Source organism: Vigna unguiculata, chromosome 2 (genome assembly GCF_004118075.2).
Source record: "Vigna unguiculata cultivar IT97K-499-35 chromosome 2, ASM411807v1, whole genome shotgun sequence".
NCBI lineage: Eukaryota > Viridiplantae > Streptophyta > Magnoliopsida > Fabales > Fabaceae > Vigna > Vigna unguiculata.
In genome coordinates this window covers 21,396,574-21,410,536 of record NC_040280.1, presented here as the reverse complement: position 1 = coordinate 21,410,536, position 13,963 = coordinate 21,396,574, and the positions used below count along the sequence as shown (strand labels likewise).

Sequence of the window (13,963 nt, the reverse complement as noted above, 5' to 3'; positions counted from 1 at the left end):
GTTACTTTATGGTAATAAATAAATAAAAATATTTTATGCATTAAAAATATAAAATGCATTCAATATTTTATTATTTATTATAAAAAGTAGAAAGTTGGTAAGAAAGTTTCGAAAATCATTATTATAGTAGTGAAGTTTATTTAATACTCTTGTTTTTATGTAGTAAAAGTTCTTTTTTCTTCTAAATTATCCTAAACAGAGAATAATGGTTTTACATATAAGAAGAATATGTTGAAATGGTAATGAGGATTGGGTTTTGTCCACCAAATATAAACCTGTTTTTTGCTATATTTGAGTCCAGTATTGATAAAAAAAAATATCATTTTGAAAAGAAAAGACTGAACTAAATTAACCAAATAATAGAATCATTTATACTTTATTTTATAATATTATAAATTCATCACTTTAGAAAAAGGGAAAAAAATTATACCATTTTCAAAAATAAGAGCATACAAACAACGAGAGAAATATAGAATTGAAGTTGAAGGCACCTGAAGAACAAAAAGTTTATGCCACCACCAGAAAATAGGTAAGAGAATAATTTGCCACAATTTGCATGCATACGAACATTCTCACTAATCGCAACTCCGGCTTCGGATCTTCCGCCACTTCCCTTTCCCAATCTCTTCCTTCATCAGGTAACCATCAAATTCGAATCAATTCCCGTTTCATATTCGCTTTACTCGTTTGTTCCAATTCCGCTTTCGCATTTTCACTCTCGTTTTGTTCATTCAGCTCCAGTAGAATCCTTTTCGCGCTTCAGGATTCGGCAATAATTGTAGATTCCATTGCTATTTGCTGAAATTGAATCGCGTGAATTTGCAGACGATACTGTTTTTAATTTTTTAGTGGCGCAATGAATTTTTTGATGCGGTCTACAAGTGGCATGTATGGACCTGTTCCTCCTCCGGAGCCTCGTTCTGATACCCATCAAAGGTCTGCATCTGCTGGATCTTCTTTGGAGACTCTTGTGACTAATGATCCATATGCACGCTATGATGCCAAGGTGGATTTTGGCATCATTAATAAGCACTCCGATGTTGACGAGGAAGAAGGATGGATTACCATTCCATGCAGTATATCTTCTCTTCACCTATCATTTTCCTGCTTGTTTTCTATTATTGTTGATACTTTGGTCTGTTATCTGAATTTTGGACATGGATATAGAATCTGATGGCAATTCAAATTTGTCCTTTGTTATTTATTTACATTTGAATGTTTTCTGAGATGACAATTTTTTTATTTATTTCATCCGAGAAATGTAAGCAACATATTATGCCACAGTTGTTATTGAGTGTGGAGAAAGAAACTCTCCTCGTGATTGTTGGAGAAAAATGGGAGGAACGGGTTGTTCTTTTGCAAGCGGTTATAAAAATGATACCACCAGCTTTCACTTGCAATTTTAGGGTATGTTCGGGAGTTGAGGTTTAGAGGAGAAGGGAAAGAGGACAATTTGTTTATCTCTGGTAAATATTCTCTAATTTGATCATTTTAAAAATAAAAAAAATAGATAAATGTAAACTTAATGTTTTTTTACCTGACATATATGGATATAAAAAATAAATATTTACCTTCTTCAAAACACAACTCCCCGACATACCCTTTGCAAATATTTATGTGAGAGAACATGGTCATCATTTTCTGCTGCTCGTCAATCTAGAGTATCGTATTGCATTACTCCTAGGTTTGTTCTTGAATCCCAAGCTTGCTCCTAGTGGAATAAATTTACTTATTTACCTTTTGTTCACGGAATATGATACAATTATGAAACGCTTTTCCTAATTGTAAACTATAAAGTGCACAAAAACGCTGTACTAGGTCCCCATCATTTTGAATATAAGTCTGTGTGGTGCAAGTACTTGGTTAATGGGGTAATGTGATTGGTGTCTAGACGGGGCAAAAGGGCAGCCGTTGTGTGTATCTTTAAACTATTACGGAAGGAGTACGTCAACTGTCTCTTCTCCCCTAGGTCTAGACTAGAATCAATTTGTTAATTTTGTTTATTATATCCTTAGTACATGACTAAAATCAAAATCATATCAATTTTTTTTTAGCATTCAGTTCAATGGTTGAATTTAATACAAATTATTTTTTAAGTCCTTCCTCTTGTTTGTGATTTTATGGACCAGATTTCTCTGCATGTATGATGCGATACACACAATTGTCTATTTCATTTTGCAGAGGAACTTCCAGAAAACTGGAATTGTGCACCAGATATACTGTCTCTGTGCTCTCTTGATCGTTCCTTTCTTTTCCCTGGTAATAGATTGCTTCATTCTTTAAATATGTTAATATCAGTTTTGGCATGTGTAATTTGGTCAGCTGGCTTTCACAAAAAAGTTTAGCAGACCTAATTTATACCTGTAATTCAGGTGAACAAGTTCATATATTGGCATGCTTGTCTGCATGTAAGCAGGATACGTCATTGTTCAAAATTGCTGCAGCGATAAGTGAGAATGGCACTGGCCACAACCCCATGAAAGAAAATGGAAACACTGAAAACATAAATAATACAATGTCTGGAGAAGGGGAACTGAGTACCGGTGATGAACAACAGTTGGATGATGTTTCTGATGTTGAAAACCTTCTTGAAAAAGAGGGTCTCAAAAAACAAACTTCAATATTGTTGCAAAAGTTTGAAAATTCTCACTTCTTTGTGAGGATTTCCGAGTCAGATGATCTTCTTTGGTCCAAAACAAGCTCTTCAGAAAACACTTCTAATGCAAATAATGAAAAGGGGTCAAAAATCACATCTGAAGGATCCACATTGTCCTCTATTTGTGCTGTTATTGATAAAGGAAATTTTGATTCAAATGTTTCTGGTGGAGTGGCGAGAAATTCTGCGAAGTGCGGTGCTTTACCTAATGGAGACATAGTGGTATGTGTCATAAAAGTTGGAAAGTATGATTGTGGATTTAATTGATCCAATATTGGTAAGGAGAGACAGAAGTGTTTTTTGTTTGTTACTATTTGAATTTAAAGTTCCACTGTCAGATAAACTACTCTTCATTCAATAAATTTGGGATTAATCAGTATGTTGGTAAAACCATTTTGAAGGAGTTAGAGGTTAATAGTTTGTCAACAGACACGATTTATGATAATAAGTTATGTTGTTGTTTTATTCTATGTAGCCAATCCCACGTAGTGGGAAAAAGATTTCCTGTTGTTGGTTGTTGTGTACGCTATTTTTTCATGTTGCTAGCTTATGTCTGTTGTTTTCTTCTTCTTTTGGAATAATTCTATTTTTCATGCCGTATAATTTCTTATGATGTTGTTGTAATGAATAACATGCAAATTAGAGGAGGATCCAAATCTATATTTTGGTTTAGATGCTTACTTTATTATTGTTGCCACTGAACTTATTATAGATATAATTACGTTTATTGTCCCTCTTTAGTCTTCAGTCGTGCTTATGTTTTTACCCGTTTTTCTTGTATCTAGGTTTTCTCTTGGATGATATCTTGCTCTTACTCTAGTTGCATTTTCCTCTTCTCTGTAATGAAATTTCTGTCTTCAGTACAATAATCCAGTCCAATACATTGTTTGTCCCTACTTTTGTAAGACTAGAAAAAGCTTTTACAGAACTAAGACATGCAACACTGCAGTTCAATCCATTTGTTCGTCTTGTTATTGTTAGTTAATATGGAGAATCTTTAAGTTAGATGGTAATGCTCGAGTGCATTTAGATGAGGTCGTAGAATGGGTTTATCGTATTCTCTGCTTTGAGTCACTGTTTAACAGACAACATCTGCAATTTTATATTTTCTCTAGAGTATTTAGAGCATAAATTTCAATATGCATTCGATCTTGGACCTACTATTGTGGAGTATATTTACTTGTGTAATTACATCATCACTGGCCTATCTGTAACATGTTCTTTACAACTGAAAATTCATTGCTTCAAATTGTTTTTTGAATGCTTTCACCTCAGTCTCTTCTTTTTTATTGGACATTTCCTTTTGTTAAATTTTAAATATCTTTTCGCAGTGTATACCTTTCCTCTTTAACGCCTTTGAAAGCATTTGTGAATTTTCGCCGGGGAAAATCAAAAAATTCTTTCTATATAACTTCTTGACTTCTGGGGTGTTATCCTTTAATATGCAAAAAAACCTTGTGGCAAGTTTAATTATTTTAATAAGTCTGATCATTGGTCTAATTCAGTTTTCCTATGTGGAAGGATGCAGGTTATTTTACAGGTGAATGTTGCTGTTAATTTTCTTAGAGATCCTTGTATAGAAGTTCTTCAATTTGAAAAACTTCAGGAGAGAATGTCATCTCCTGACAGCAGGGTGGATACAATTTATACTGATCGAGATTCATGTGCAGACCTGTTAAATTGGATACTTCCTTTGGATAACGGGAAGCCTTCTAATTGCCCACCATCTCCTCATTTAACTTCAACTTCAGGAATTAATAACTCCTCTCAGAGGTCCAACATGTCAGGATCATCTAGCTCTCAAATATTCTCCTTTAGCAATTTTAGAAGTTACTCCATGTCATCATTGCCGCAACCTGTGAATCCTCCACCTGCTCCTGTTAAAGCAGCTAGTTCCAAACCAAGTTTTGATATTGAGGAGTGGGATCAAATCTCATCTCAGAAATATTTATGGAAAAAAATGGGGGCTGAAGGACTTCTATCTTTTCGAGGTGTTTCATTGGAACGAGATAGATTTTATGTTTGTTGTGGATTAGAAGGCCTATATACACCAGGAAGAAGGTGGAGAAGGAAGCTTGAAATAATCCAACCATTAGACATTCATTCTTTTGCTGCTGATGTCAATTCGGATGATTTTCTTTGCGTTCAGTTAAAGGTTTGAACTACGATGTCATCCATCAAATTTAACAATTATTTTGTGTATTGTTTCGTGAACATACTATCCTAATATCTTAATCTGTCAGATGAAGATACATGAGTGGTTTTATATTATATTTCAAGCACTCTGTCACGCAAGAGCCCTTAAGCTTGAACCATGGTGAAAAGAAAATATCTTATGATGAAATTAAACTTAATTTTATAAGAGAATGGGACTAAGAGAGATTGAACTCTAGACTACTTGATCCTTGAGACTTTGATACCATGTAATAAATCAACTATACTAAAAGCTTAAGCTGTTAGGTGAAAACATGAATAGTTTAACTATTTATATTATATTTCTAACTATTTTATATTATGTTTCATGTTTTTCTCTATTTCAACTGTTTTTTTTTAGTTCTGCTTTTGTTAATAGTTCTTTACCTGTTCTCCAGAATGTTGCTCCTACACATGCTCCAGATATTATGATATTTATAGATACCATTACTCTTGTTTTTGAGGAGCTAGCACAAAACGGATCAGTGTCATCGTTGCCGATTTCATGTATTGAAGCTGGAAATGATCATTCTTTACCAAATCTAGTGCTCAGGTTATTTTACGGAATCAATATTTTAATGTTTGTTATAACACTCTATCATTAATTTTCTGATGTCTTGGTTGATCTTAATACATGGCTATCAAATTAAATCTGCTTGTGTAGATGGATAACTCCATCCCCAAACATGTAAAACATTGTCAAACAAGGGAAGGGGGTTCAATAATCAATATACACTTGAGAAAGTACTAACTAGAGTTCCCTAACAGTTTGACTTCTAGAATCTATACCATTACCACCATTAAACTAGATTCAAAAGATAAATCAATATGTGGAGACTGATAGGGCATGCATCGTGTTAGAATGGATATCTCATCTGTTAAATGATTGGCTTGTGCTTTGTGAAGCTACTAAATAAGCTACTCTATATTATAATAATTGTAACAGTTGTTCAGTTTGCTTTAGGCAATTGCTTTCTGCAACCCATTAATTTCTATCTGCACCACATCATCTTTTGGAATTCTACTTTTACCCTTGATTGTTTTATGTGAAAGTTGTCTCCTTCCTAGTGACTGGTTTACTGTGTTCGTGTGGGTTCTCCGGAAAGCTTTGTTGGAGGTGCGTATTGGATAAAACGTTGAAGGTAAGATCTCCGGAAATAGAAATCTGGAAATAGACTTCGGAGAAATATGATCTGGAATAGGTGTGGGAGGTGAGAAATGGTTTTCCTTTTTCTGGAAGAGTAAAGTACCATCCTGGAAGATCAATTTGGAAGTAATTGAAGTGACATGCATAAGGCTTTCCAAAAATGAATTTCATATTGTATTGTTGAAAGTGTGTTGGAAAATGAAATTCCGTAGTATAGATGTGCTTTTCGAAAGGCCATTCCGAAAGTGTGGAAATGTTCATTTCGCAATTCTTTATCCCGAAGTACAATTGACAATTCCGGAATGCCTTCGGAATTGCACCACTGCACCGTGACCAAGGAGGGAGAATCTGATTAATCGACATAGATCGTGAAGCTAAAAGAGGAAGTTGAATCTAAATCCAAATTCCTCCGAAACAAACTAAAATTTCAACTACCACTACATAAACTATGAAATGGACTTCAATCGAATAAATAGCTAGGTGTGAAACCTAGAGTCACGGCTCTCTGATCTTACAACGAAGAAGTTTTCGGAGCTTATAACGGAGTGAGAGAATCTTCCGTTTCCATTTTCTAGAATTTTGTGAAGAAACTTGAAGGAAATTGAAGAGAGGAAAAGATACCTCCATGGGGAACTCGGCACAGAGACGGTGACAGAGGAAGATGGCATTCCCGGATTACGAATCCCGGAAATGCTTTCCAGAATGGGAAAACTTGCGTAGCTGCAATGTCCAGGTGAAGAAGAGGATTAGGTTTACTTTTGACACTTCAAATATTTTATGGATGCAGGTTGAAATTGAAGGGGATGCTGGAAGCAATTGCCTTCTTGGTATAGCTAGTAAAGTAGCCTGGGCTCATGGTCTAAGGTGGAACTAGTTTACAAACTTATGGACTGATATATTTTTAAAATGAAAAATAATAATATTATATATATATATATATATATATATATATATATATAATGACTTCAATTTAAAAAAGTACGTATTTTTAACTTAGAATAACTCTTTTTTAATGTTCTTTTAAATTGGGTCAAAATGTTTTTAAGTCATTTAAATTATGTGTACTGGATAGGATCAGTACAAGGCTGATGCTTCCAACACCTTATCAAATTTCTTTCCCACCCCGATATCAACAGCTTCTCTTGAAAATATTTTTGTATTAAAATGGGATGATTTCTTTCCGAAAAAAAAAATTCTGGAATTATATATCGTATTCTAGAAAATAAATTCCGGTAGTTGTAGGGTGCCACAAGAATTTTGTTAGGGTGCAGGAAGCAATTTCCCCATACCATTTTTCATTTGGCCCATTTTGTTGGCGTTCTCTCAACTGTACCATGGGCTTTTGTGCATTTTGGACTTCACTTCCATTTGTACGGCCCTGTAGAACACTCGTCGCTCTCTCACCTATTTACTGTGTTCAAATAAATTTACACAGTCTGTTGCCTTGTCTCTTAAGTTAAACACGGAAAAAAATACCAACAATAGCTCCTCCTAATATCACCAAGCCATTCATGCTATAAAATTGTCATCTGTTACACTATTTACTATAGTTTTGGGTACAGTCAGTTGAAGATTGTTTGTAGGCTTCATACATTGTCCACCTGGCAGTTGGCATCGTCCTTGTTCATGATGGTCATAAACAATGTATTCCCTTTCTACAACGGGTTTATTTGTTACAGAAATAGAGTGTTCATATTTTACTCTGACCTCCGTCAAGCTCTCTTGTCAGAATACCTCGACTGGTGGCCCCTCCGACACCAAACTCACTTTGCCTCCACTACAACTTCACTCTAGTAGCTGCAACTGAACAAAGACACTCTGGAATCGCATTATCCATCAACAAAGTAAGTACTTAACTTCCGAAAGGCAAAATATGCTCAAGCCACCTTCCACACCAAATCAAGTTTGTAAAGATTTAAGCATGGATTTCACTGCTCACCTTCCTCGTTCGTGATCGCCTTAGCTAATATGACCACTTCCTAGCCCAAACTTTGGGCCTCCGTTTCTTTGTCGATATTAGACACCTTGTAATACCCACATCTGCTTTCCCAACGCCACTTCACGAAGACTTAACCTACATGACCTGCCCCACTGTCCCCTCTTCCCAATCAAAATCACAATCCAACCATCTTGAAGCCTCCATCTCCCATGTGTTTTTTTATCAAAAATAAATAAATAAATGTTAGTCATTAGATTTTGTTAGTGAAGAACCTTACACCTCATTCTGTACCCTTCAAATCAACCTTATATATCCATGTTAAGAAGTTGAATCTACAACATCTGTCACCCATCCCATTCAATTTTTACTATTAGACCAACCTCGTAGCTCCTCCATCTTCCATGTTAATTTATTTTCCTCCCTTTTTGTGTCTTCCTCTTTTGTCTTTTTTATCTGTCCCTCGCACCTCTCTTTCTATCGTAGTAGTAGCAGCACTCTAACAAATCCCCTCCAAGCCTCAAGATATAAGTTGGTTGAGTTGATTGTTTATACTCTGTGGTCGATCTCTCAGCAGAAATGAACTGGTTTGGTATTAGTAGAGCGTGAAGTTAGCTTTTTATTTTTCTTATTGTTTAAAGCTTGTGAATTCCTTAATGTATATTTCTTTTGGCCATTTTCTAATGAAGGCTGCCCTCAAGCATGTCCCTTATCTTGCCCCCTGTTCTCTCATTCTTGAATGAAATTGCATATGATGTTTCTGAGAATTACATATCATGTTGCATTTTTTCTGTTACTTTCTAATAATGAAGTGTACAATAGTTTACGTAATCCAAAAATTACCTTGGAGGATAACGTATGTCTTTGTTCATGAAAAAAAGAATATATCAGCATCTAGACCGTGAAGGTGATGCGTGTGTTTCTTGAACACTTGATTTTCTTGTTGAAATCAATCTTTTAGTGGTTTTTAAATTTTAAATAGATGTAATATTCTTATTCATATTAGTAAACGTTTCTAATTACAGGAGAGGTGAAGAGCATTCTTTTATTCTTAGACCAGCAACTTCTACATGGAAGGGTCCCGAGATTCAGAATGATAGAAGTTCTCCCTTGTCAAAGTTCCAGCTTAGAAATAAAACATCAAAAATAAATCTCAAAAGACAAAAGACTGCTTTAATTAATGATCAGTATTCAATTTTGGTGTCATGTCGATGCAATTATACAGGTAGGCTTTTCAGCCACCTCGGTTTGTTGTTGTGCTATATCCGATCAATTAAGGTGTTAATTATTATTTTTTTTTCGCTTAATCTAGCGTCAAGGTTGTTCTTTAAGCAACCAACCAGTTGGCGACCACGTAGCTCAAGGGATATTATGATCTCTATTATGTCAGATACGTCAAGACAGTCTCCTTCAGCTTGTGAGAAAACTTGCCAACCTCCCGTACAGGTTAATATATGGTTAACTATTTTCCAAATCAACTTGTGCTTTCATGACAGCTCATTTATTTTTGTTTTATTATTTTCAGGCAGAAATTATCCGTATAACCTTTTATACTGCCATTATCCACCATCACAATTAATTTATTATTTGATTTAATTTGGTCAGTTCTTAACTCTCCAAGCTTCAAATTTGACCTCTGAGGATCTAACTTTGACAGTGGTCGCTCTAGCCTCATTTACTTCAAAAGCCTCCCTGAATTCATCGACGAATCCAACAAGCGCTTCTATAGGTTTCTCAGACATTTCAGAAAGAGTAAATGACGATAGGGGAATTGGGGCCACCCAGGGACAAAGTTTTACTTCTGTTGTAAAAGATAATGAGAAACAAAGTAATGAGGACAATGCTCAGGCTGTTTCTACGAGTGATGAAGTCATTCCTAGTGCCAATCTTAGCTGTACACATCTATGGTTTCATAGTAGAGTACCACTTGGGTAATGTATCAAATCTTTCTATCTTTGTCTCTTTTTTCTGTAAATTGTGTGTTTAGACTTGTACTAATATATTTGAAGCCGTGTTTGGGCCACAACAGATGTGTTTCTTCTCGATCCAATGCCACTATCAAGCTTCAACTACTTCCATTGACTGATGGCATAATTGTTCTGGACACTTTGCAAATTGATGTCGAGGAGAAAGGTATGGATTTACTGTACTTTTGGACCCTTTTTTTCCTCTTAATTTTATTGTTTGAGCATCTACGTAAAGAAATATTTGATTCATACAAATTAACGGGAAGAGGATCTGGTGGTTAAAGATCCGTTACTTGTATGATTGTTATCTCTTTAGGTATTTATTTACATGTGAAGAGCATATGTTCTTACGAAACACGGGTGAAAACTATGTAAACAAACAACATTGTTTATTTTACATTCCGCTCTATTGGTCTTAGGAAATACTTATTTCTTTACAAAAATAGGCAAGCCTGTCATGATACAAAATGGCAAGACGATACAACTCAAGTTCTCACTAAGTTTCATTTGGTTGTAACAGGTGTTACCTATATTCCTGAGCGTTCGTTAAAGATATATGCAACTTCCGGTATTTCCTAGGGAATTATGTACATTGGACGTATAGCTGGTTGCATTTTACTCGGGTGCAGTAGAAACAAAAATGGATGATTTGCATACTGAATTTTGCAAACTACTCTTAATGGCACAAAATGGGTAATTAGCTTGGACTTCAAATTGATCTTTCGACTTACTTTCAATAGCTCAAATGCCCTTTATTAGTTGAAAATTGGGATGAAGTCGGGATGTCAGTTTATGTTAAATATAGTTACACTTTTGTGTTGTAGACCCACGAGCTTAAATATAAGCTTGTTACACATCTCTTGTAGGGGAAGAATGTAATTTTTATTCCTATCATCTAACTCGCAGATTTTTCACTGTCTTGAAGGAGGGAAAGAGAAAGAAAGAAAGTGTTTGGTTCTTTAAATTTCATTTCGTGTAAAATTTCTCCTTATTTGATATGTTTTTTAACTGAAAGATTATCGTCCCAACTTCCAATTATTTAATGCTTATCATGGATCTGAAGTTGGGTCGAGCAATGATGATGAGTCTGTGATTTATGATTGAGGCCACCTTGGGATTTGAAAATTCTTTTTTCTTGTTTCTAAGCTGAAAGAAACTCGAGCTACAGGATAACCCCACATATATCCTTCCCATCAGAAGGATTTGGAACATACAAAAGTTCCAATACTTGCTACTGTTGGGAGTTATGGTACCAGAAAAAAAAATACAAAGATCTTAATTTCAGTTCACACTGTAGAACCTTCCTTTCGGTTCTCAACTAGTCAAGAGACTTTGTTAAATGTTTATTGTTACATTGAGATATGAATTCAACTTTGATCCATACCCTTTGCTGACCATAAAATGAAATGTAACGTAGATAGAGACATAAATAGCATAGAACCATAATTAAAGTAAGGAAAATAATTTTTTTGACTATTTCACGACTTTTTCTCAAATCAAAATACGAAATCAGAAGCAGTGAAGTAAAGCTCCACATGCCACTTCGATCCCTTATAAAAGCAAGAAATCTCCTAATCAATCTATTCTCATGAGTCTCATGTTCCCTTTTACTCTCACTCCTATTCATTTATATCTGTGTATCTGTTTCCAGACTATAGTTTTAGGTATCAAATTTTGGAAACTAATTCTAGCTGCCACGTTTTTGTTTTCTCAAATAAATAAGCATGGGAATACAAGAAAAGGCCAATTCTTCAATAGATTGGGGAAGTAATAAGAAAATTGTTACCTTAATTTTTTTTTTAATTAAAATGTTATGCGTTGATTTTCCATTATTTCTAGTAGGTTGTGCACAACTAATATCTATAACTACCTCCAAGAATATTCTTTTACATATTTTACTTTTTGTTATACTCTTTAACTTATGTAAAATTATTTTGTATTATGTTTTATGGTATCAAAATTGATTCTCTGTCACTCATCGTTTTTAATTTGTTTGTTTAGAAAGGTTTCTATTAGATCATATGTCATTGGTTAAATGTCTTTTTGTTATTTAACTTTTAGTGAATATTAAAATTAGTTTCTTTCTGAAATTTTTGTTTATCCACCTTTCAATTTTAGAAATGTGTGAATTTAGTCATTTTAATCAAATTTTGTTTCTCAACTAATATTGAAGTGAAAATGTGTCAAATGGTGTAAACAACTCATCTATCATGAAACATATTTGAAATATCAAATAAACTTGACAAAATCTATTTTTAAAATAACTAAATCCACACATTTCTAAAGTTGAGGTACTAATTTTGGTTAAAGTGATCAAAGTTAAAAGTTAAGAGACAAAAAACATAATTAATCTAATTTGTTATTAATTTAAATTTTAACTTCGAATTCTTTTATTCTTAATTTTAAATAAATAATATCTTAAATTTAAACAAAAGAACGAAACCATAAATATATATTAAATAATATAGTAAATTTAAAATTAATATATCATAAATATGAAAAATAATAAAAGATATAATAACTTATACCTTTATATGAAATGGTTTTATATTTTTTTTATCCACAATTTATTTTTGTTATGTTTGTTTTTAATTAAAATAATTAACTTATCAGTTTTATATGTGATCCTTTTCAAATTTAATCATCTTTTCTATCTCATAGTTTTTTTAAATTTAACTATTTTTTTAAAATAAAGTAATTATTTACACTATTATATAAAAAAAAATATCTTTGGTATATATTATATTTGATTACCTATTGTACACTGTAAATAATAATTTTTTTAAAATTAAAATAATTAACTTACCCATTTTATCCTTTTAAGTAGTTTTTTTTTTTAATTTTAACATTTTTTATTTGACTTTTTTAGTAAAATTTTTAAAACTAAAATAAATATGTATAATAACAAAATTATCTTAAAAATAAATAAAATTATTTATAAGAAAAATTAAAAAAAAAAATATTTATATTTACTTTTGTAATTATAATAACTAATTTTATTATTATTATTATATATGTATATATATTTCTACTGTTAATAATAATTATAATTAAATTTGAATTTTAACTCTTAAATGAAATAACAATGAAAAAATTCAGACCCATGAATTCATTAGCACTGACTATAGATATAATTAAGTGTAGATGAATATTATAAATCTAGATGAACGGGTGACATCACTACAAAAAAACATAATTTTACTTGGGGTTTTTTAGTTGGGGGTATAACAAACTCCAATAAAAAATGATATACTTGAGGTTTTAAAAACCCTTGATAAGTGCTAGAGGTTTTTAAACAACCTCCGTTGAGTACTTAGGGGTTTTCCAGAAAACCCCCGTAGAGTTTAAATCTTAATTTTAATGTTTATCATTTTAATAGACAAACCTCTTCCTTTTTTTTCTTTCGCGTTGCATATTAATCCAGAAGAAATCGAAACAGAGTAATACATTTGCCACCACCGTTTGTCTCCACCATTATCTTCTCCACTGTTCGTCTCCACCGTTCGTCTCCACCATTATCTTCTCCACCGTTCTTAAGGTAACAAATATCAATCTTCGTCCTTCCAATATCGTCTCCCTATTTCGTCTCCATCAATCTCCCTATTTCGATTTCGATTTCATCTTCATATTTCTTCAATTTCGATTTCGATTTCAGTTTCGTTTCGATTTTGTTTTCCTTCGTCACTAATTGCGATTCTCTTTTCCTAACTCTGTGGAAAGTGAAGTTATAACCACTTGGATATGATTATTATGAGCAAGAACAAGTGAATTTGGGGTTCAGAGCTGTTAGAAATTTTGGCAATAGAAATTAAATGAGCTTTGCTTTAGTGTTCTTTTTAGGTATAGCTTTTCATTCTTCTTAATTATGGTAACCCAAATATCATGAGGTTTAAAGTTATAGTATTGATTAGCATCATGATTAAAAACTAAATTTTGCTAATAAAGATTGTAGTTTATTATTGTTCCTAATTATTACGTACCCCGATGGCAATAAATAGATCCGAAAATAGTTTAGTTTCATTGAATTGAACATTGAAGTGGAGTTAGTGATATGTGGTGAGGCT

The 13,963-nt window shown here is 33.1% G+C and overlaps 1 protein-coding gene across 7 annotated transcripts; it reads left to right on the top strand.

Annotated features, from left to right (window-relative positions):
- The first annotated feature begins 445 nt into the window (after positions 1-445).
- On the top strand, positions 446-10,866 carry LOC114173804. Of its 7 annotated transcripts, none has more exons than XM_028058419.1 (11): positions 446-638; positions 826-1,076; positions 2,182-2,259; positions 2,373-2,878; positions 4,185-4,811; positions 5,248-5,402; positions 8,958-9,157; positions 9,245-9,378; positions 9,538-9,863; positions 9,962-10,065; positions 10,420-10,866. In XM_028058419.1, exons 2-11 carry the CDS (start codon positions 857-859, stop codon positions 10,476-10,478), a joined length of 2,409 nt encoding a protein of 802 aa, XP_027914220.1. In that variant the 5' UTR covers positions 446-638; positions 826-856; the 3' UTR covers positions 10,479-10,866. The 7 variants fall into 7 exon arrangements, with proteins under 7 accessions (XP_027914220.1, XP_027914218.1, XP_027914225.1 ...); XM_028058417.1 differs by having other exon boundaries at positions 736-1,076; XM_028058421.1 differs by lacking the exon at positions 446-638 and adding an exon at positions 1,285-1,466 and having other exon boundaries at positions 1,007-1,076.
- The last annotated feature ends 3,097 nt before the right edge of the window (positions 10,867-13,963 follow it).

Bases quoted from the DNA above. Each gene is read 5' to 3' on its own strand.
- LOC114173804 (XM_028058419.1), top strand. From the start codon at position 857: ATGAATTTTTTGATGCGGTCTACAAGTGGCATGTATGGACCTGTTCCT. The intron at 2,260-2,372 runs GTAATAGATTGC...CCTGTAATTCAG, and splicing joins TCGTTCCTTTCTTTTCCCTG to GTGAACAAGTTCATATATTG. The intron at 2,879-4,184 runs GTATGTGTCATA...GGAAGGATGCAG, and splicing joins TACCTAATGGAGACATAGTG to GTTATTTTACAGGTGAATGT.